The sequence below is a fragment of the Gambusia affinis genome, linkage group LG03, assembly GCF_019740435.1.
Source record: "Gambusia affinis linkage group LG03, SWU_Gaff_1.0, whole genome shotgun sequence".
Classification (NCBI taxonomy): Eukaryota; Metazoa; Chordata; class Actinopteri; order Cyprinodontiformes; family Poeciliidae; genus Gambusia; species Gambusia affinis.
Window position 1 is genome coordinate 19,369,378 of NC_057870.1, and position 24,390 is coordinate 19,393,767.

The 24,390-nt window shown below is 36.5% G+C and overlaps 1 protein-coding gene across 3 annotated transcripts in view; it reads right to left on the reverse strand.

Moving 5' to 3' along the window:
* ipo11 (importin 11) overlaps positions 1 to 24,390 on the reverse strand; it is a 109,879-nt gene that overhangs the window by 48,753 nt on the left and 36,736 nt on the right. For all 3 annotated transcript variants that reach the window (XM_044111193.1, XM_044111194.1, XM_044111195.1), the window contains exons 16-20: positions 20,051 to 20,177; positions 13,339 to 13,372; positions 13,143 to 13,183; positions 12,853 to 12,969; positions 8,854 to 8,967 (exon numbers count right to left, since the gene is read on the reverse strand). In XM_044111193.1, coding sequence (XP_043967128.1) covers positions 8,854 to 8,967; positions 12,853 to 12,969; positions 13,143 to 13,183; positions 13,339 to 13,372; positions 20,051 to 20,177 — 433 coding nt within the window. The remainder of the gene's footprint in view (positions 1 to 8,853; positions 8,968 to 12,852; positions 12,970 to 13,142; positions 13,184 to 13,338; positions 13,373 to 20,050; positions 20,178 to 24,390) is intronic.

Here is a 24,390-nt window from a genome sequence, read left to right on the forward strand (position 1 = left end):
AACTAACATGCACCTTCACCATTCAGTATGTTGAAATTAGTGTATAAGCTAAAGTTAGCCAAAATGCTAATATAAGTATAAATACTTTCAGTAACATGTGGGGTATCATTAGAATGTTCTCTGTAATTTACTTACTCCATTCAGTATACTAAACATGGATAATAAGACAGAAAAACAGGTAATAGCTCATTTAAGCTATAAGGCTAATACTAATAAACTTCCTTGCTGTGCAGTTCCCTAACCTGAGAGAAACAGATAATGCAGAATGATATTATTGCACCGCCTGTTGCGGTGCACTGACCTGAGGGTCATATTGAGGCTTTTATTTTGAAATTTGCAGAAAGCTTCATTATAAATGCCCACACTAATCCAGTGTGTAAGAGTGCTTTGGATAAACCAGTCGCATAAAGCCAAAAAGAGCAATTACATGATGTAAAAATTGTCAAGGCTTTAATTTTGAAATTTTTGCTAAGCTTCATTTCAAAGGGCCACACTCATCCAATGTATAAGAATCATTGGATTAAATCAGTCATATGCTCATGAAAGCAATTACTTGATGTAAAAATATTCAAGGTAATAGAAAAATAGGTAATAGCTTATTTAAGCTAAAAGGCTAATGCTAATGGACCTGAGAGAAGAAGATAATGCATTCTAATATTGTTGCACCGCCTACGGTGGTGCATTAAGCTGAGGGGAATATGAAAGCTTTTATTTTGAAAAATAAACATAAGCTTCATATTAAATGCCCACACTAATCCAATGCCTAACAGTGTTTGGGTTAAATCCCTTATTTACAGGCCTAAACAGCCAGTAGTTCTAAATGGAAGCTCTGTTTTAACTGAGTGTTAGTTAGAACTAAAGATATGGCATTTTTGTAGTCCTTTTTATTATCATTAGGTCAAAGGTTAATGCCATCGCACTGGCTTGCTGTGGGCAGGCCCCAATTATATATATATATAGAGAGAGAGAGAGATTATATCTATATATATCATCTATATAGATTTAGATGTATAGATGATATATCTATATATCTATCTGTATAGATAGATATATCTACACATGATATGATATATCATGTGTAGATATATCATCTACACATGATATATCTATATATCTATCTATACAGACAGATAGATTTAGATATAGATAGATATATCTTGACCAGAAAGATAAATATTTTTCAGATTTTGTCCTAATTTGTATAAGTTTAGATTTCTAAAAGTCTGTTTTTGTTCCAAGTTGTTTACATTTTCTTTTTCCCAAATCTCCCTTTAATTAATAAATGAGGTTTTCTTATTTTCTGTTTAGAATTAGAATTAAAACTCTAACAGTGGATGAACGTGAGTGCTGATGCTGTTGAATGTGGGAGAAGCCGGAGCACCCGGAGTGAACCCACAGCTACACAGGGAGACATTCCCCACTGTGCAGTCCTGGCTTTTTAATATTGAAATGTCCAATTAACAACAGCAGCTCTTTCTAAATTACCGCCGATTACCCAGCCCACACCTGGCCCCACCGCCCTTTTAAATCTGATATACTGGAGACATGAAGTCTACGCTGGATGGACTTTACATCTGCTTTTGAACTTGCACAGAGATGTTGGAGATAAAGCCTTTTTCAAACGCTTCCACAGTGACATCTTTTTCGTGGGGATCTCTTCTTCTTCAGAGACAATGATGTGCTCCGCTGGATCTTCAGCTGCTTGAGTCTCTGATTCCTGAGCTGTTTGGATTACTTCTTCCTTAAATGTACCGTTTACCTGTGGAGAGGATGTTCTCGGTGTTTCCATTAGACCACCCTCTGATTCTGTGGAAACTACAGGAACTTTACCCGTTACATCTTCTGAACCTTTGCAAGATTCTGTCTCTATTTCCTCAAAAGCTGTCTGGGGGATCTCCGGTATAATTTCTAAATCTGTTTTTGGTGTCTTGGTGTTTTGGACCAAGTTTTGTTCTGTCTCTATCGGGTTTCCAGTTTCCAGTTCAGCTTTCACTGCCATCTTTCTCGTTTTCTTACATCTAGATTTCTTTGATGTCTTTTTCTGATCTTTCTGGTCTCCATTTTGTTGGGTTTCAGAAACAGTTTCTCCTTCAGTGATCTGCTGTGGTTTACTGATCACTGCTTCTTTTGTCTGAATCTTGTTTATAATGGAAGCTGTTGGATCCTCAACTGTTTCTAGAGTAGAAACTACTTGATGTTCACTGTCTTTTCCAGAAACGTTTTCATTATTGGGAGTCTCCAATTCAGAGGAAGCTTTTAATGCTGCCTTCCTCTTGATCTTACGTCTGGACGTCTTCAATGTCTTTTTCTGATCTTCCTGGTCTCCATTTTGTTGGGTTGTTGAGACCATTTCTTCAGTGATCTGCTGTGGTTTACTGATCACTGTTTCTTTTGTCTGAATCTTGGTTTCTATGGAAGCTGTCGGATCCCCAACAGTTCCTAGTATAGAAACTACCTGTTCACTTTTTTCTCCAGAAACGATTTCATTGTTGAGCTTTTCAAATTCAAAAGAAGCTTTTAATGCTGCCTTTCTCTTGATCTTACGTCTGGATGTCTTCGATGTCTTTTTCCGATCTTCCTGGTCTCCATTATGTTGGGTTATTGAGACCGTTTCTCCTTCAGTGATCTGCTGGTCTTTAGAGATCACTGTTTCTTTTGTCTGAATCTTGTTTTTAATTGTTGCTGTCTGCTCTCCAGCTGTTCCTAGTATAGAAACTACTTGTTCACTGTTTTCTACAGAAACTTTGTCTTTGTTGAGCTTTTCAAATTCAGAGGAAGCTTTTAATGCTGCCTTTCTCTTGTTCTTATGTCTGGATGTCTTCGATGGCTTTTTCTGATCTTCCTGGTCTCCATTATGTTGGGGTTCAGAAACAGTTTCTTCAGTGATCTGTTGTGGTTTACTGATCACTGTTTCTTTTGTCTGAATCTCATCCCCAACTATCTCTGGTACTGAAATGTTTTGCTGGTCACTGTTTGCTCCAGAAACCTTTTCATTGCTATGAGTCTCCAGTACAGAGGCGGCTTTCTTTCCTGACTTTCTCCTGTTCTTACCTGCTGATCTCTTGAATAGCTTGTCCTGATCCTGATGCCCATTCAGCTCCGTTTGAGAGGGCTGTTTTCTTACCAATAAAAACAGCTCAGTTTGGGTTGAAATTGATTGATAAACTGGTTTGACTGGACATCTGGTTTCCAGTGTATCCATCTCCGTTTGTGTTGAAGTCGTTTGACGGACTGGTTTTAGCTGATAACAGGTTTCCAGTGTATCCATCTCTGTTTGAGTTGAAGCAGATGAGTACTGGACTGTTTTCTGCTTTGGGGTTCCTTGAAAATCAGTCTGAGTTTCAACAGAAACCATTGAATTATTTCTTTGTCGTCTCTCTGAGAGTCCTTTCCTGATCAGATCCTTCTGCTGTTGAAGTTTTGCATTCAGTTTCTGATTTACATTGAACATCTCATCAAGCTGCTTAAATAAGTACTTATGTACTTCCATATATTCCAGTTCAGTGTCCTTAAATTTAGCAACACACGTACACTGATTTGTTGTCTTTCCAGGAGATGGACTTCTCTGCTCATTTTGCTCCAGTGGTTTGAAAATGGATTCCTTGGTGGTGACCAGCTGTCTTGAAGGAATCACGGTGTTCTTGGAAAAGCTTTCCTTTTTCAAGGAAGCTGCCACATCATGATCTTGCGTTGGCAATGAAACACTTTGGGCTTCAATATTCTCGGTAAAAAATTGTATATCTACGTGAGGTTCTGACTTGGGCAGCATTTTCCAAAACATCTTTTTTCCGCTGTTGGGCAAACCTGCTTGAAGACTTTGGTTTTCCGGCAGAGATCCATTATTAATGTCACTGTTTTCAGAAAAAAATGATAAATCCACGCAGGCATCAGGCTCGGGAAAAGATTTCCACAACAGTGGTGTCTTCTTGATGCGCTTAGTCTTGGATTGTTTTTCTCCTTTCTGATCCAGTTTCCTCTGTGGTTTGGAGATGTTGTTCTTTTCAGTGACCGGTTGCATTACAGAAATCTCAGGTTCCTCTGTGCAGATCTCCTTCTTTAAGGAATCTTTCTGGTCACGATCCTCTTCAGGCAGAGAAGTGTTCAGCTTTTCAACAGTTTCAGTGCCGGACTGAAGGGGCTGTTCCTTTTCTGTTGTCTCCTGCAGTACAGAGGTCGGTTCCTGTTTGGCAACCAGTGAAGCGTCTTCACTGCTTTCAGATGAAAGATCAACAGGGGCGTGTTTCTCCAACCAGATGTGGAATGGTATCATTTTCTTCTTGATGCGTCTCGTAGTTGGTAGCTGTTCCTTTGACATGGAGGGCTGTTCTTTCTCTGCTACCTCAACTGTCTCCTGCCCTCCCGCGGTGGACTCTTCTCCACTGACCAGTGATTCGTTCTGCTTCTCAGTGTTTTCTGCAGAAACCTCTTGGTCAGCGGGGATGTGTTCCTCCGACCAGGTTTTAGATGGTACCAAGTTCTTCTCCTTAGACTCACTGTCAGGTGTCAGTTTGTCCCCTTTCTGATCGACTGCCTTCAGAGCTTTGGTTATCGATCCATTGTCAGTCAGAGGTGAAGCGTCCCGCTGTTGGATGTTTTCAGCAGAGATCTTCAGCTCTTGCTGCTCCAACCAAACTGCAAACGACACCTTCTTCTTCTTCCGCCTGGGTGTCATTGGCGGCTGCAATTCCTTTTTGACAAAGTTGTCAGATGCAACCTCTTCGATTCTATGTTGGTTGGTCTCCATTGTAAGCTTTGCTTGTTCAGGTTCTAAGCTAAATCAATTCTCAAGAGAAGCGTATTAACAAGGCTGCTAAACGGCTATGATGAAAGTTGATGAAGTGAGGAGCTTTTATAATGGCTGGTGATGTCAGAATTCTGCCTTTGGAGTTAAACTGTGATGTCACACTGTGACGTCACAGTTTTGTTTGGTATTGAGAGCGGGCTTGTCTGGTGGATTTTTTTATCAACAGGACGGATGTGAAAAACCAACCAGACTACAGAAAGAACTGCCACTGGTTGCCATAGTTACCAGTGAGGTGCGGTCACTGGAAGCAGAGCCTCACCTGTCATAATGGAAAAATATAATGGAAAAAATAATTTAGATAGCTATTTTTACCCTGTGGTTTGTACTGTAAAGTATTTATTTTTTATTTAGCTTAACAAATTTTGATTATTTTTTCTTCAAAATCGCTGAATTTTTGCATTTTCCCATTCAAATGCTCAGAAGCACAGCAGGTGAGGCAGCAGCAGGTGAGGCAGCAGCAGGTGAGGCAGCAGCAGCTGAGCCTCACCTGGGACTGATCAACTTCTCACTGGCTGCCATCCTATGAGAGCATGCTCCTCCTGTCTGTACGCCGCCAATAAAATGGTTAAAAAATATTTCATATAAGAACTGATTTTCCATAATTTAGCTCATGTACATAATGCACAGTGTTTGTTGTCACCAGCTGTGTGTGTGACGTGTTTCGTGGCTGAGGAGCGATCAGAAACCAGAGAACAGATTCGAGGTGAGGCAGGCAGCTTCCCGTTGTTACTGTAAACAAGTTATTATTTGGTGGTTAATCAGGACAAAATACGATCCTGATACGGTTGGGGGTTTTTCCATCCATATCCTTTAAAATATTTTTGTTTAATAACACTTTTTATTACTAAACCTTGCTAAATAGATGTTGGTACCAATAATATGTGAGACTGAAGCTGTGTGATAGCAGTGTAAGATTAGTGTACATTAATCATATTCTATCATTTCAGTGAAAAACCTGTTTCCTCTACGAGCCGCATTCATGGTGACGGAAGAAAAAGTTAAGAATAATAAAGAGACATTCTATTGGGTGTAGAACAATAGGTGCCTGCCATGCAATGCATGGAGGCAGTGATTGACTTGCTTTGCAAGTCACTGCAAGTCAGTCACTGCAAGTCAGTCACTGCAAGTCAGCCACTACTCTCCTTATGCATTGCTATGGGCAGGCCCCAATAAAAATGCTCATAACCAGGGTACAACCAAACCAGACATTAATCAGGTAGAGAGAAGCACCTTGGTCAGACTCTTACTGGCTTCAGCTAGTATTTCTTTACAAGGATTTTTGCTTCTGTTTTAGGGCTGATACGCACATCACAAACCATTTCCTTATTGAGTAGTATGATGGCCAGGCACTTCCATGATTTTCATACTTGTATTAAATTGTTTGAAGACATGAAGGTGGCAGCTTCAAGCATCTTAAAATTGTACCCAACAATGAACCCAACTTGTGCAGGTCTCCAATCTTCTTATTGATTTCTTTACATTCTTCAATCTCAAAATAAACTAGTGTATTTATGTGGTGCCTTTATTAATGGGTAAACCTTCAGTTAACTCAAATGTTGAAAAATAAGAGGAGCTTAAAAAGTCATGACATCATCATCTGATTACTACTATTCCTTGCTTAAAAACTAATCCAAATATATGCAAAACATTCTTATATTCTCACTTCTGCCTTTTACTTCATGTAATCCTAACTGAAATAAAAGGGAAAGCTTAGTCTGATTTAATTTCAGATAGTGAGAAAGAAAGCTTAACAGTGTTTTATATACACTGTGTAAATATCAAGTTTCTACTGTATATATGCAAAAGCATTAAATTTGTTTTTTATAACAAAGTTGTTCTTATGAATTATGCACACCAACATGAGTTTGAATGTCCATTCAAACATCTTCAATATTTACCACACATGCCCTCAAACTCCTTTCTGCTGATGAAAACTTAACCACTGTCACTGACTCTTAAATGCATCTAATCCCTTCACATTTCATTTCACTTTGTATATTCAGACATAACACTAGAACTCACAGTGAAGAATTGGCAAGAGCGTGTTTGTTGGGTTGCATGATGGGGGGCTAAAGGGGATATTAAAGTAGCAGAATTAATCTGTGTGAAGGCAAAGAGGATCCAGAGTAGTGTTTCAGAACAGTCAACAGTGTTTCTATAATGGCACGACATTAATTTGCTCCCTCTTGCATTTATGTGGGTGTAAAAAGAAATGAGAGCGTCACTCAATCCCCCGCTGGAGCAAACTTGTAATACGGGCAAAATTCATCCCTTAAAAACAAACGAGTCAATACTGCAGCTTTTATGAGCTTAACAGTTGACTTAATGCCATGTGATCAGCAGAAGACAAGATTGGTTTGTTCCAGTGCCAGATGGACTGAAGTTTAATAGTCAAAATAAACACACTTAACAGATTCATATCCATTTGGCTGCAAGACCACTGATCCAATACTTCACAGCAATGCAACTATCTTTGACCTTTGCCATACCATCTAAATTAGTTCTGCTTGTCCGTCAGGCCAAACAAAGAAAATGGACCTTTTGTCCACAGTTACGCCATTGCAAAAGTAATCATGTCTCTTGAACTTCTCAACATTTTGTCTCATGGGAACCCAAAAATCCAATGTATATCACTGGATTTTATGTGATAGACTAACAAAGTAATGCCTGAATATTAAATAGAAATACATGGTTTTCCAAAAAAAAAAAGAAAAAGAATTGTATGTATTACTTTTAGTCTGATTTGCTAAATAAATTCAAATGGAACTAACTGCCTTTAAGGATCACCTTTTTAGTAAACAGAGTCTACTTGTGTCTCACTTATTATCTGTATAGAGCCAGCTATTTTGTGAGGACTTCAGAGATTTGTTAGATAAGATTAACAAACAGAAAACAATATGAAGACCAGAGAATACACCATACAGGTTAGGGATAAAAAACAAACCTAAGCCACATGTTCCAAAGGAGTTGAGATTGGGCCAGAGGTTAATCTCCCAGCAAGACAACAACACTATACATGAGGCCACAGCTACTATGGAATTGTGTTATATGTGTTAACAATTGTGCTCTCAAAATCCAGACCTATATTTGATAGAGAACCTGCAGTGAAACATGGAAACTGAGGACAGACACTCATGCATCTAGTGTCACTAAGTCTGAGCTAATTTGAAAAGCTGAATCCCTTCACAATGGCATCCTCTAGACACACAGAGCTTGTAGAAACATACCCCTTAAGACACTCACAAAGACTTCAAAATGTGGTTCTACAAAGTATTCAGTCAGAGGACAAAACACACATTCAAGCAATTTTGAATCAACCTCAGAGTTGCACAACTTTGTGGTTATCTATCATATGATCTCCTCCTCCCCCAAAATATGCAAAAGATACTTACTTGAACAAAAGGTAAAAAGGCTCAACTGGCATGAACAGTTTTTGCACGGCCATTCGAAAGCCAATGCCATCCAGCAACTCCAAACTCATTTGTTCAACCTCACGGGTTTCACTTAGTTTGCCAGATGTGTTCTCGTTTTACTCTCAATGGGAGCTTGTCATAATCATCTGCCACTATAAAGTAATGCAGCCGAGCCACACGGGTCCAAAGCAAATTGAAGGCTAAGGCAGGCAGCTTCATTCCTGTGGGTAACAAAGCTCATGGAAGGAGCTATTTTTTCTCATTACCTCCATGGCAAACTCAAGTGATGTTGCAGCAAATTATCAAAAATGACAAATCATAAAAAATGTCTTGCAAGATGATACGCTGTACTGCCAGAAGCAGGCATATTATACATTTTACCAAAGTATTATGAACCCTCTGGGTTTCTGTAAGAGTTTTAAATAGGAGTAGGAAAAAAAACATCACATGCATGATTATAAGAAATCAGAATTCCTGAAATGTGCATAATGTAGGCAGCAGAAAAGGAAAAGTCATGAAAGTGCCAGACGTACTAAACATGACTATAGATCACAACAGACAACCTGGTATTAGTGCTCGACAGTACATACACATGCAGAAAATACTAAAACATGCATGGATGGAGAAGCTCTGTACCTGCACCAGGTGGATTAATGTCGTCAGTATGGCACATCGAAGCATGTTGTGTTCTTCAGACTGTTTCCAGAGCAGGGGCAAGTACTGAACCAAGCAGCCTACATATGGTCGGATCTGGAGAGAAAACAAAAGGATGAAGGAATCAAAATATAAACATCACTGTGAAAATTCACAAGCAATGAAAAATAAATTTGATAGAATGTGAGTGAGAAATTTTATCTGAATGGTCAAGGTTTTACTTTAGTCTAAATAGTAAATGGTGCAGCAATACGTATAAGGGTAACTACAAACATCATTAGTACAACTGAATAGAAAATAACTAGCAGGTTCAGCTTTTAGAATAAAACTGATAGCATTTTCACAACTTTCAAAAGGTCAGTGTGATCACTAAAAATATACTTTTTCATCTTCACGTTTTTAAAACAAGAAATCAAAAAATCCAAAGTAAACCTGAAAAAGGCTCAGTAGCAACACTGAATGGCCTGCAGACAGCAAAGTGCAGCGGTAACAAAGCGGGGCATAATTCTCAGTGGGAACCACTGTCAGTAAACAACAAGGAAAATTCTCTGAGCAAAACACCAGATGGACCAATCAGCCTCTTTCGGTCATTACTTCTAGGAAACGGGTGGGTTATTGCACAATGCAAAAACAGCATCTGTGATAGCAGAAATAAAGCTAAATGTTTTGTACTGGATTTAATGCAACATGTACAGCCATACACTTCAAATTAAAGTGTGTGATTGTGGGTATTTTTCGTTTTCCCCAAAGAATACTCAAAACTTCATCTTGAAAACTCAACTTATTGAGGTGAGACGACTTGCCTGCAGAGAAAATATGTCACACACTAAATAGGTTAGCAATCAAAAGTGTGACAAAGAAAACTGACTTGTTCAGGAATCAACTTTCTTCTTATAAATATAAATTGATTTAAGATTAACCGATAAAATTGTGATAATAAAAGAGTTGACATTCTTTTTGATATACGATTCATATACATGTATATTTTCTTACACTCATAAATTCTAAAATCCTCTGACAGCATCAGCAGAATCTGGATCCACAGCAGTTTAAAAACAAAATGCAGCTAATCTCTTCTTTTCACCCAAGAAGATCATGTTTCCATCTCCTCCAGTCCCACGTGTCTACCTGTCATGCCAGGCATGTCCTCCCTCACTACATCCATTAATCTTTCCTTTGCCCTTCTCCTATCTGCCGGGCAGCTCAGTCTTCTGCATCCCTCTCTCACACGCAGACCGTATCTCTCCTCGGCACATGTTCAAACCAACTCAATTGTGACTCTTATTTTTAAACAGAAAAGCCAAACTGGAGCAGCTATTCCTGACTACTCTAGCCCAAACCTGGTGGTTTAAAAGCCAAGACAGCTTCCTATATCTACTGTTGTTTTACAACTGCATTTTCATGTCTCATTTTTATTGCAAAACAAAAGGCTGTAGAGTGTTTGACTTTATTAAAAATTGTACTTTGCTTTAATAACTTGATACAAAAAAGTAGAAAAGTGACAAATGCAAAGACAAACCAGACAGACAAATTTTCAAGAAGTATAATATTGACAAACTTGATCCGTTTTCTTTCAGAACCCTTGTTCTGCTTGAACTTGACACATTAAAGAAAAAGTATACATGACCCTCTGAATTAAGTCTTAAGCTTGCTTACTAAGTAAAATATAAATAATTGCCTAAATAAAAATAAATAATTACCTAAATAAAAGTGATGCCTGTCCTGCTTAAGTTTTCACACTACAACTGTGTTTTTCTGAATTTTCCTTTATTATAATCACAGGACGATTTTACTAGCCATCTGTAAGACATCTGTCCAACAGTGCGCAGCAGCATATGGGGCAGTGGCAGTTCATTAGTCACAATTGTTTGAGAAAACCTCAGCCACTTCACCACTTTCTCTGGCCTTTCAACAAAATCTAAATCTTGATTTAAAAAACTGCCACATACCTGCTTGCGTCTCAGTTTGAACTGAGACAAAAATATCTCAATTTAAACTTATTTTAAACATATAACCAATGCAGTGGACCCCAACCTGTATTGGTCACATTCAATCTTGGTTCAATACCAGATCAAGTTTGAATAGATCAATCTTGGTCTGGTATTTGCAGATTGATCTATTCTCAGACTTTTCAGTAAAACATAACTCCAAATTAACCACATTTGGAAATTTACCTCATGAAGAAAGGTCATATCCATTTTTACTTTGACTCTTTCTAACACTTCATATCCTCTTTAGTGGCTGTGCTGGCGAGATGCAAATCCAACAATGGGATTTTTTTATTTCTCTTTTGCTCAATTACACCTTAGTAGGAAGCAGGTTAGGAGCGGAGGGAACAGTAAATACAAAAACACAACATACAGCCCTGAGGAAAAAGATAAAAAGTGAGGAAAATCAGAACGACTAACCAGCCTAAGGTGACATTTGTGAGATTGACAGTGAAAAAGGAGCTAAATCTCATATCTGTCATCGTGTTCCTTTCAACTCAAGCCGCACTCATGGTTTCATTGCCGAGTTTTTTTTCCTTTCAACTGCTGCCACTCTTTGTGGGTTCAAAATCCCCAGTGAGTGGAACTAGAATATTAATGGGACTTCAATTGACTTCGATAGTTTAGCCAACGCCAACGACTGGTGAAGACATAACCAAACTGACAGTTCACCAGGATCAAAGTAATACATTTGACAGATTTAAGTCAAGGAATCATGTAGGCAAAAGTACTTACAATGCATCTTTAAAAAAATATATAAAAAAAACCCAGTAGGGGATCCAGAGGACGGTCATTATTTTTAGGACTGACAGTTAAATGGATTAAATTGATGCTCAGAAAAAATGGCATCCACATGACCATAAAAGGAGTGCAGAGAGATGACTGTACCCTCATGGTAAATGAGAGCAGACATAAGAACAAGCGCTGCCTGGGGCTTGTGATTTAAAAAGAATCGGGCTAAGTCGTGCTGAAAATATCACTGAGAAATTATGCACGTCTGTCTAACTGTATAGTTGTATTTTTGTTTTGTTGGCCTGGTCCGGGTGTTGCAGAAGGTGACAAATGTTTTGTATCCTTCTGAGGGGAACCTGTACTCTGTTCCCCTCAGAGTACAGGTCAATAACTTCAGCTTCTACAGTTAGTCATCAAAGATAAATTTCTCCCTTGCAGAAGGCCACTTTTATGTTCACCACAACTTCATTTGTCACACTTGAAACATGTACAAGTGCCAAAAACTTAAAATATCATTGCAAGGTTTCAGTAATACAATGTAGAAGAAAAACTCATAATATAAATGAATTAGGTACAGAGTAATAGATTTTATTTACAGCTTAAAATCTCGATGCTTACCTCTAACAGCTTTAATTAAATTGAAGTTCCGAGGACATTAGAATATTACATCAGATCAAAAGAGGATTTTTTAAAATTGAAATCTTACCCCACGGAAAAATATGTCCATATACTGTGCAGTATATGCAGTCAGTACCTTTTCTGGATAATGTTTTGCTTGAATTGCTGCATCAATGCAGCCTGAGGCACTTCTGAGGTGTCAGGGAAGCTAACACAGCTTTAATAGCAGCTTTCAGCTCGTCTACATTGAGCCTCGGGTGTCTCTCATATCCCCTTGACAATGTTCCATGGGGTTGGGTCCAGTCAGTTTGCTGACCAATGCAGCTCAAAACTTGCGACTGTCTTTTAAACTCTTACTTGACCAATTTTTTCTACCATACTTTTACTTTTCACTCAACTTTCCATTCACTTATGCATGGATACAGCATATGAATATGAAATATTCCAATGTGCCAAGAAATTGGATTTTATTTTCATTAGCTACAAGTTCAATAAACAAGTTATCACTGAGTAACTTTTCCATTCATTCATATTAAAAGCAATTAACAGAATAAATGTTTTAATGGTTTTCTATTTTACTGAGGGTTACCAGTTTATAAAAGTGCAACTGGAAAAACACTCCAACAGCTTTGTCAAATCTCACCTGAGTGTTGACTCTCTCAATGACGCAAGAGATAACATGGAGAACCTGCATCTTAGTGTCACACTCTGTCACCTGCTGCAAAAGCTGGAAGAGAAGCCCAAAGATGGACTCCAGGTACTAAAACAGAGGCAGAAGATGCAAGACTGATTATGACAAACCAACAAAATAAGCTTCATTTATTAGTGAATTATTAGTGAATTTAAAAATATATTTCTATAAATATATATACATAACATATAATATATATAATAAATATATTTCTTAACAGTTAATTCAGATGTTATACTCACAGGGAGGAATTGTTCTGTCCGAAACTCAAAATCATCAACAGGTGATTCTGAGTTATGGATATAACTTTACTGCATTAGATAGACTGAAACCAAAGCAACTTTTATTTGCTCTGCAGAGATGCAATAAGTCTTTAAAAATAAAATAGATCAGAATGAAAACTTCACTTGTTGAAAAGGTTTGACATAGGGAGGATATTCAGCTTTAGTGTTGTTGCCGTTTCAATCCGCACCTGGGAGGGAGAGAAAAAGAAGCTAATTTTAAATGAGGAAAATTCAACAGTTCCACTGTAGTAGTACACAACATTTTTATATTGAAAACTTCACAAAAATGGAAAATAACCTAAGTTTATAGACGTTTCACGTGAATAGAGGTAAGAATAGTATGTTCCCGTCAGTCATTTCATAGCCAACAAATATGAAACGGCTGCATAAAAGAATGCAACCATTATATGAAGAATAAAGGAATGACGAAAATCCAATTGCCCTGATTTATCGCCTCTTTTAAAATGAGTTCTAAAGTCTATGCATCTTTTGAAAACAACTTCCAAAACCCCGTATGCTTTATATTTATTCATTCATTCTCCCTAAACATTTAAAAACATAAGTGAAAGAAAAAAAATATTTCATTTATGAAGAAAGACTTTTCATCATAAATGAAAATTTACTTTTTTGATAAATTACTGACTGTAATTTTTAATTGGATGAAACAAACAATTGTTGTTACTTTTAAAATTCATTGAAACTCAGACAGTTACACACAAAAGTCCATATCAATTTATTTTAAACTTTTGGAAATACAATTCCTAGCTAAATAATTTTTTTAAAAGATGCAGCAGCCCATTGTTTATATATCACCAGTATAACCTAGCAGAGTCTCAGTAGGGGCTGGAAATATCCACCAGGGAGAGAAATCAGATGGCAGAAGAGATTAAAGGAGGTAAATGAGAACAGAGAAAGGTAAGGAGGTGAGATCTCAACTAGATCCTTTCAAGCAAATCATTCATGTCTCTATGGATGTGACAGAGAATTTGACTTTTGAATCACAGTGCATGCAGTCCTGTGGATAAATATTTTTATATACAATTTTGCTCAAAATGTAACTACTGTGTAACTGACCACACCCAAACCCAAAGGCATAGAACATTTTTATTTATTTATCTACCCAAGTTTCTTTAGCAATAGCACACAATCTTGCATTTCTTCCTGACAACACAGACGTTCTACATCAACATTTAAGGAAAGTGGAAAAGCAATTTCAGCAACATGGCTTCAGTTACATCCACAGTAAAGAACATGATCCATTTTTTTACTTGCATCAATCAGGCCTCTCAACACATCGGCATCAGTGAGGTCTGCAGAGATTGTCATTTGCTTCTAGTTTTCCAGCTACACATACCATCAGTTGATCCTGGCAGCTGATGTTAGCTTTTCCCCAGAACTTATGAAAGCGATAAGTCTCCTTCTTTACTGGGCTGAGTCACTTGCTAATACCGCTGCAGATGGTATCTGCTACGGCTCCCAGGACTTGATCTAATAGCCTTCACCAAAATCTTTTGATAAAATGTACAAAACTCTAAGGCACTGATACATTGCTACAAAGTTTCAGAAGAATGTAAGCATCTGTGTTCAGTTTAACTGTAAATCACAGACAAAGAAACTAAATAAAGATTTATTTTATTAAAGTCTACAGATCACTTTAACTGACCATTTTATTTATAAAGAGGAAAAAAGCTATCCAGGCTAAGCTGTCCAAATGTAAATTAGTAAGTACACTGTAACCCCCCGACTGATCACTTGACCAACTCCATGTTTAACCATCAGTGTGAGTTCAGCAGAGCCAAGAGAGCCTGAATATGCTAATTTTACTGAATTTTGCTGTAGACTTCACATGGGAAGAAAACATGAATGAGTTGAGGGAGGTAGAGTGGCCATGATATTGGATGGTGGGTGCAGCCACTGGCCATCATAGACATACATAGTGTCATTGGATCTTCCTACAGTGAAACACCAGGCAAAGTTAGAAAAAGAAACTCAGCTCAGTTTTCAAAACTGAAATTCAAGCAGAAACTATCCACAAACTCACAAGTTCAATGGATGCAAGAATTGTGCAGGTGATATCAAAAAAGGGGACCTATGTTAACATGTAACTTGGTCTGTTAAGATGTTTTTGATTGAAATAGCTTTTGATTTTAGTACATGTGACCACTTAATGCTGCACATTCAAAGAATGACCGCTTGCAGATTTTTACAATCCATAAAATGTTAAGAAAATCTGCTGTGCATAATAATTTGGAACAGGGCATTTTTAGTTTATTATTTTTGAAAAAATAAATACCATACTGTTCTCATGGCGAGCTTTGTTCAGTAAAATTTGATTTATACTGTCATAGTTCATGTCTTGAAAATTATACTGACCATCATTTGCATTGACCATTTAAGAAAATCTGAAAAAATATGACTTGCATAATAATTTGGAACACGGTGTATATCTGAATGTTGAGTTCTAATCTCTGTGAGGCCACTGAGGCTGTCTTGAGTTTCAAAACTGCACAAATAAAGGTTTATTGAAAATTGCTCAGTCAACAAAGCAAACTGAAACAGAAGAAAATTGACCAAAAACTTGAAAGCAGCTCAGTGATGGACGTATTCTGTAAAGCATGGCTGTCATGCTTGCAGTTGTAGCATCTTTCTAATATATATATATATATATATATATATATATATATATATATATATATATATATATATATATATATATATATATATATATATATATATATATATATATATATATATATATATATATATATATATATATATATATAATCAAATTTCCTCAAGCTTAAAGAAAAGGACATAATCACTTCAAAGCAATCAGGACTGCAGTCCAGAAGGAAGTTAAGTTTTGATTCATCTCCTAATAAATGTTCTTCCACCTCAAGCTTTATATGGCAGCTGATTTTTCTAGGCGGCAAGAGAAGAAGAGTGTGAACTGGCCTATTGAGTCTTAGCTCAGCTGTGTTGTGGCTATGAAGGCAGTAAGCATCAATTTGCTCTTTATGAATAAAATGCAGGAGAAAGCTCCCTCTATGGCAGTAGCCTTTAATGTAGTAGATGAGACATTAAAAGCTACTGCTAGGGAAAAGTGGAAAAAACTATTTTAGCTTTTATTCCAGCTTTGCAGTTCTTAAATTACCGCCGCAACTTGGAACAAAATCTTAGTAGGAATAAAATCTCTTAGTTTCCCAGCAACAAGCATCAAAGTAACAGTGACGTGCGGTGACGTTCATAGCTGGTGAGGCACTGACTTAATCATAATCACATTTACACATATAGACCCTCTGCATGTAATTGTTTACATAAGGAAATTTTGCACATGCGGACAACGCTGGAGGGCAAAAATACAATTCTTTTACATGTCATACATAGACGCGCTGCCACCGTAAAATAATTCCGTTAACTCAATCAGACTTGCACATGTAGAGATTATTAATTTCGTGCTCTCCTCCACAGCAAAGGGAAAAACCGTTAAAGTACAACTCAAAACCACTTCTTTCTCACTCTCTGTATCAGAGCAGCTACACGCAGACTCGTTGCCATAGCAACTGACAACAACACCAATTAAAAGAAAAACACTCAAATATTTCCCACACAAACAGCAGAACATTCAGTCTGTTGCAGTGGTATGGTTTTAGGCTTAATGTTTATTTTGTGATTATTAATAAGTGATTGCTGTGGTAAGAGGAGAAAACTATAAATATATTGCTGCACTTTACTGTATGGCTAGATCGCTGTACTATCTCTTACTCTGCAGTTGTGGAGTCACAAAATCTGGGATCATGAGCGCCCCCTCGCATAAGGCAAGAGAACTGCCTGCCTCACCTCAAATCTGTTCTCTGCCAAAACACGTTACACACAGCTGGTGACAAAAGACACTGCACATTATATACATAAGCTAAATTTTTGAAAATCAGTTCATAAAGTAAATGGCTTTTAGACATTTTATTGGTCTAAAAGCCAATAAAATGGCTTTTAGATCAATAAAGCCAGGAGGAGCATGCCCCTATAGAATGACAGTTAGCTAGAGGTTAATCAATCCCAGGTTAGGCTCAAAGTAAATATATATTTTCAAAACTACCTGGACTCATACATTGTACCTTTACCAATTATTATCATTAAAAGATTACGATCAATAATTAATTTTAACCAAGAGAATCAAAGTGACCCAAGGAATATTGATCAGAGACCACACGATTGGTCGGCTCACTGGTGATGCAAGCGTAACACTGTGTGAAGAAAGAGCACTGAAACTCAGAGGCATAATTACAATCATAAACCTTAAGGCAATTTGTAGCATGAGTAATCTTCATATCCATTAAGCTTCACTGAAGGACATAATGGTGGTAAATGAAGTATACTATAGCTGAATGTCATTGTCCGATTCTAAATGTGTCCAGCATTTATGAGGAGTAAAAATCTAATTGAAAAATCAAGACCTTAAGCTGGAGGCAGAAAGTAATTAGTACATAGTTGCTCTAAAAGAGTAACGGACATAAGATCATATATGTTATTTAAAATTTTAACTGCTCACTCATTCTCTTTAAGAGAAGTAGGTGTAGACCGTTTGGTGTATTTAAATACACCAGGTTTGAACAACAGAATCAACACAGAAACGACAATGGTACTGGCAAGAACTGTGTGCTGCCTTTGGCACACACAAGATTTTCCTCTGCCACCTGAAGAGGGGACAAGCAACAGATTAATCCCACTACTACTTTTAAAATAATCCACAGAGAAGGCTTGTGCATTTCAGTGTAGATTCACAAAGAAATATTCCCGATGAGAATGGACTGGCTTCTGGAAATAAAGCTTTTACAAAGTTGGTTTGAAAACTGTAACTTCATTTTACCTTATATAAATGTATCAAAACTGTTCAGGTGACGCACAATGGAGCAAGTGCAGCAATTTATTTTCCTGCTCCCTTAAAACCACCAATGATATATGAGCTACTAGGTTAAAAGTTCACATCTAGGTTCCATGTTGACATCAAATTGATGGGATTTTTTTTTGTGTGTGTGAGGCAACATTTTTGCCATCATTTCATAGCACATTCAGGTGCCCATGTCACTTATCAAGGTTTTGCTGTTTTGAAATCACAATTGGCAAGCTACTAGCATCAGGTTGGTAAAGCAGCTGACTCACTTCCTGAATGGATTCAACAAATAACCAGTTATGAGTTTGTTAAAGAGTAAAAACTTGTCACACTTATTAGCTATTTAGTCTAATAATTGTATTTAAGCAAAACAAAAACAGGAAATAAAGCCTATAGACACCATTATAAACTTTATGTGTTGTGCTATGTCAATAATAACAAATCAATTTAAAACACAACTACATGAAGTCATACATTGCTGTTTGAAAATTATAAATCAGTAATATTTTGTTTCATAAGATTGCTAAATAGATGAACATAATAAATCTCCCATCACCACAGAAGCCATGCCATTGGGGTCAGAGCAGAACAGAACATTAAATAATTATGCTTTGCTCCACTTCAATAAAAGACTTATTTGTAAAGATGCCTCAATATTGTGTGTGTTATAATTATGTTGAAATCTTAACAGCAGGACAAGTTTACAGACAAATAATATCCTTAAGTCAGTTTAAAGTTAACAGTCTGTGTATATAAAATGTATTGGATTTGTCCATTGCACATCTCTCCTTCCTGTTTCCTGAATATTGCCCTGGGAATTTTGTCATCTGGCTGGGCTGCAAACATACAGCTGTCTACGCGTACTCTAACTTGACGTCAGTTGCACATCAAAATTGTATGTTTTCTTCCATGTTTGCAGAGCATTATAAAATTCCACCTGGTGGCTGTTCTGTTGTCTTGCTGACAAGCAGACAAACCACCGTCAATGGATACCTGCACCCCATTCTTTGCCTTAGGCAGAGAAAATGTCATTATTATCACATTACACTGTATTGTGCGCAGCAAAGGGAATCCAAATAATTACGCATTTCAACGGTTCTTCTTTCAAATAATGAAGTAAGAGATAGAATTAGACAGGGATTTTCAACAAAGTGGTTCAAAAAGACAGACTTAACTTGATATCCTTTAACTTCAATCTGAATGTAACAAAGAATCATTGACATCCTTTCCTATAAACCATTTAAAAATAAGCCATCAATCAAACTCTCTGCTCATGAAATTTAATAGTGGCAAAATGCAATTTGTGGTGAGGCTGACAATGAAATAATAACACTTTTCCCACAATAGGAGAAGTAGTTTATCTAGAGTACTGCTGATCGGAATTTGGAAACAGAAGTTTTTGCTTTTTTAATTAATCACTTAATTTTCACAAAACTTTAAATTAGTAAAGAAACAAAAAACATTTTAGACCAAATGTGCTTCTGGAAACCTGGCAGCATGTGCAGAAACATGAAGCAATATGAAGCGCAGTTAAGGTTCACCTAAAAGTAGGAATGTCCGAATCTGATCCTGTGTAGCAGATTAAATGAAAAAAAAAAAATTAAACGAAATTGATTCATATGGAATCAAATGCAGTCAACTTTATGTTTCAAATTTACTAATTCAGGTTTTTTTTTGCATGTTTAAACCAGAAACTTTTATTCTAGACTTTATGGTCCAAAAGGTTTTGCCAGGTCTATAAATCTAGAGGACATGGGTACTTTTAAATAAAATAGTGACTCATGTCTAAACAAAGTCCATGTATAACATCAACTTTAAAATAATAATCAGAGACAAATATTTAAACCACTTTGTCAGTATAAGAAACAAATGCTGGACAACCATAACTTGCATGACAAATCCATTTGCAATTCCACTCATTACAAGCGCATCATTTTCTAGAAGTTAAGCCAAGCTGTTTGTGCAGTTTGCTTACCACTAGGTCTGGATCCTGCATGAGGCTTAAGATCACCTCGTAGAGCAAAGGTCGAAGATCAGATTTAAATTTGACGGAGATCCATTGCCCTATTAGCCAGATGACTCGTCTTCGTATCAGCTTGTACCTGGAAAAGGGGGGGAATACCATGAGCTCTCTTTTAGTTTGTTATAATTTATCAGAAAGATCAAAATTTGTTGCATAGGATAGTTATATATAGCATGGATTTTATAAAATTATATGAACAGAGGTTATTTTAATAATATTTAAAGAGAACATAAAAACTTGCTATTTTTCTTTAAATAAAAGAGCAGCCTCACTATACATGTCAGTTATTAAGAAAATAGCCTGTTTCATGGTCTACCAAAAGTAATTTTGGATTTGATTGTAAATAACTAATCCACACATAGCATATCGTTTTAAAAAAAGAGAGATGGTGTACTCTGAAGAAGCCAATTACATATTAACTATGCATATCACCCTATGGGAAATTCAACCCAAAGTTATAAGTACAGTATTAGACAGAAACCTGATGCCAATAGAATACTTCTTTACACATAATATCATCTAGAAAACAACAAAGAGGATATGGTGATGTAGAAAAGGTAAAAGAAAAAATATAGAGAATTTATTAACCTCTGTTTAATGTTTTAAAATGAAGTAGGATGCAGAGGGACACAACAGAAAAAAAACACTGAGCAAAGAAAATAGTCCTGGAAAACCAGAAGGCTTTAGATGCCCATCTGGGCCTGGTGTGTGATAGGAATTAAATTGCTCTACACTGTATGTCAAGTAGTGATGTTTATTTTTTTCTCAACAGTTGTTTTGGGAGAGTGTCCCAGAGTATCTGCCCTTTTAAATTCTGAAGCAGAAAATGTGTCAAGGGATCACCTCGACAGAAATGATGGGATAGAGGAACGAATTGACTGAAAAATGAGAAGATAACTGATAGGAGATAACACTCTTGTTGGTCTCTTGTCAAATATCGACAGAGTAAAGAAACCAGACAGTAGGCTATCCAGGAGAGTCTAAACAGCAGCATGACTCATTGCTCCATATAACAAGTGTGTTTGTCAGTTTATTGCTGGTTTATGTTAGATATGGTTAGAAGAAACCTATTTTTTTTACTTGTAAAAAGATTTTAAAATCTAAAAGTTACAATACTCATCAACAATTATCACCAACAATAAACCAAATACAGTTTTGAAATTCCTTTTTATTTCTTTAACAGGATACCCAATAATTTCTACAAAACAAAATTTTCTTTTTTTGTGTCCTCAAAGGACAAAATCTAGAATAACTTAGGAATGTTTTGATCTACTAGTGATGTCATAGACAATTTAAGGGTTTACTCCAAAAGAAAACTGAAAAATAAGTTGGATCTATGGTGCATTCTGATCTTGTTAATAATAGATGTTAAAACTATAGTACTCGTTTAGTGTCATCATTAATACAAGCCAATATCTTATTGGCTTAAAAGCCAGGCTAAAGCATTTTAGACTGGCTTTCAGTTGAACATCTCTACTTCGGTTTTATTTTTAAGCACATATATTTATTTTACTTGGCATCTTAAGCATTTTCTGTAAATTTATCTTTGTTCCCATTGCATTGCAACACTGTTTAACACACTTTTGCAACAATTGACAGATTTCTATTAAATTACATCTGAGAAATATGGCTTGGTTGTTAGATAAAATATTAGATATTGTGAAGACTCAGGAAAATGTGACAGAGGTTCACATTTGTTTGCTTCCATTATACCACAGTGTGCTAAAACAAACACAAATTGAAACACAGTAGTGGGTTTCAATTTGTATCCTCAGCAAATGAGTCCACAATGAGTCCACTTTTCAATTGCTGAATTTGCTCTACGAAAATAACCAGAACACTCTAATGAGTCAATGTAATCAATTTTACCCCCGGAACTCCTCCCCATTCAGTTTTAGTCGCTGCTACACAAAAGACAAGATGTGCCCTCACAGCCTTCTGCACTCAATTTATTACACAATGACAGGTCTTCAAGGCTGCATTGATAAGATTACTGTGCCGGATTTTACATTGATAGTCTTATGTTTAATATGAGCAATACTTATTGTAGTACCTGCTGCAGCTGTGGAGGCTGCCGTTGGTAGTGTTAATTTTAGCACAGTGTGGCATAGTGGAAGCAAAAGAATGGGAAAGTAGACAGAGGTGAGTACCTGACAGGAATTCTGTCTATCAGTCACAGGTCAGACATGACTCATCTACACCATACCTGTCCTCCCACATAACTTCACAAAGCTGTCAGAATCCCTGCTCATCACTCTGAGGAAACGCATGCACAATTCCTGGACAAAATATGAACTAAACGGGGAGAAAAACCCCAAATTCTACATGATCTTTCCGCAATATGACCTTTACTTCTGAATATTTTTGCTCAGATATGGAGAATGCAGTGGTAGAGTAGAGAGCAAGAATCCAGCATTACATCAGAATAATTTTATTGGACTTGCCTGACAACATGGGCAAGTCCGGAAAACTACTTTTATTAATTTCAATGTATGTTTAAGATAAAAAATATGGTCTCAGCACAGATAATGTTTAGAATATTTATTGTTACAAAATGTAGTTTGTGAATTTGAAAAACAACTGACACATCTGAGTATTTAATTTAATGGAACTTTATTTTCAAGCAGAAAAATAAAAATAAACTGATATAATCATGTACTAAGCTGTAAACCAAAATGTCTAAATAAAATAAAAATAAAGAACTTTTTTCAGTCTGGGTCTTTCAACAGATGTGGCTCATTCATTTAAAAACCTACAGAAACTGCAGTCTGTGTTATTGAAGAAATTTAAAAGGTCAATGTGATAGTTTTTTTCCCCCCTCACTTTCAATTTCATTTTCTCTATTGCAAACATTCAAAACTCAATTACTGTGCTTTATGTTTGCAATATGAAACAAGAAACAAAAAGTAAGTCAATCCAGTGTCAATTTCTAGATGTAATGAAATGATGAAGAGAACCAATATTGACTAATTTTACAGCATACACTGGTCACCCAGGAGAGCCGTCATCTCTGCCACAAAAAGGTCATGTTGCAAAAGACAATGTCAAAATGCCAAAGTGTTTTTTCAGTCTTCTACTCTGACAGTAGAATGATGAAACACTCCATCTGTATCCCACAGGCTGTGAAGGTGACACAAAAAGCTTTCTTGTTACTGTAAAAAGGTCCATGTCAGAAATAGTAAGGTTATGTACATGTACTGCATACATAAAAATAAAATTTTTATGAGATTAGTTTGAGATTGTGGTTAAGTATACTTCACAAGGAGTTTGTGCATTCATTGTTTTCTCAGATGTAACAATTATGATCAACTGTCACTGGCATACCAAGCAAAAGAATCAAACGGGAGAGGCAGTCGTACTGCCTACATCTACGTATTCATTATGTAAGATTTAATGTTCATAAAGAAACTCAAACAATTTCTGTTTTTATTGATTGGTTGTGAATCTTGACAGTGTGACACTTTTTCAGAAGATAATTTACCTTTGGAAGATCCATAATAACAAAGCAATGGAAAGACAAGCAGGGATCATCCTCTAGATGCCAACAAAGATTTGTCCACAAATGTAAAATAGAAACGGCTATCCTTCCTATACATAGCTTTAAAATAAAAATCACATTGATAGTGTCATAATTTACCTTCAAAGCCAACATCTCTTAGACTAGAACTTCTGTCAAACTATTTCCTGCCTCGTCATCTTAATTGATTGTTCATTGTTAGTTTGTTTGAACACAACACACCTCGCCAACTGTAGTTTTATAACAGTGTTTGCCTTAATAAAAGTGATGGGCAGTTTTTCTTTTAGTTGTCACACTACAGATGTTCATGTTTAAAGAGAAAATGTAGAAGCCGCCTTTCAACTAGCTCACTACCAGTGAACAGAAACATGCGGGGGAGGGACAATGCTGCGTTACTCTATGCTATACAAAATTATCCAGTCCCTTCAGCATTTCATATGGTTTTGAAATTACTTTAAATTGTAATAAATCTATGATATAAATCACTGCAAAGAAACAGTAAAGGTCATATAGCCATTTATTTAAATGCCACAACCTTCATCAAATTGCCAAAATGCTGTTTTGCGTCACCTTTAAATTTCACTACCTCCACAATTCTGGTAGCTTATTAGAAAAGGGTTCAGTAAAATTATCAGTTTGGCAAGGTCTCCAAGACTTGCTTTAGTGCCATATACAGACATTTAGGTGAAATGGACTTCATAAAAGAAGCTCTTCTTCATTCAATGAGAAAACGGTGAACTGACCTGAGTTTTTATATTTATTGACTGTTGATGGC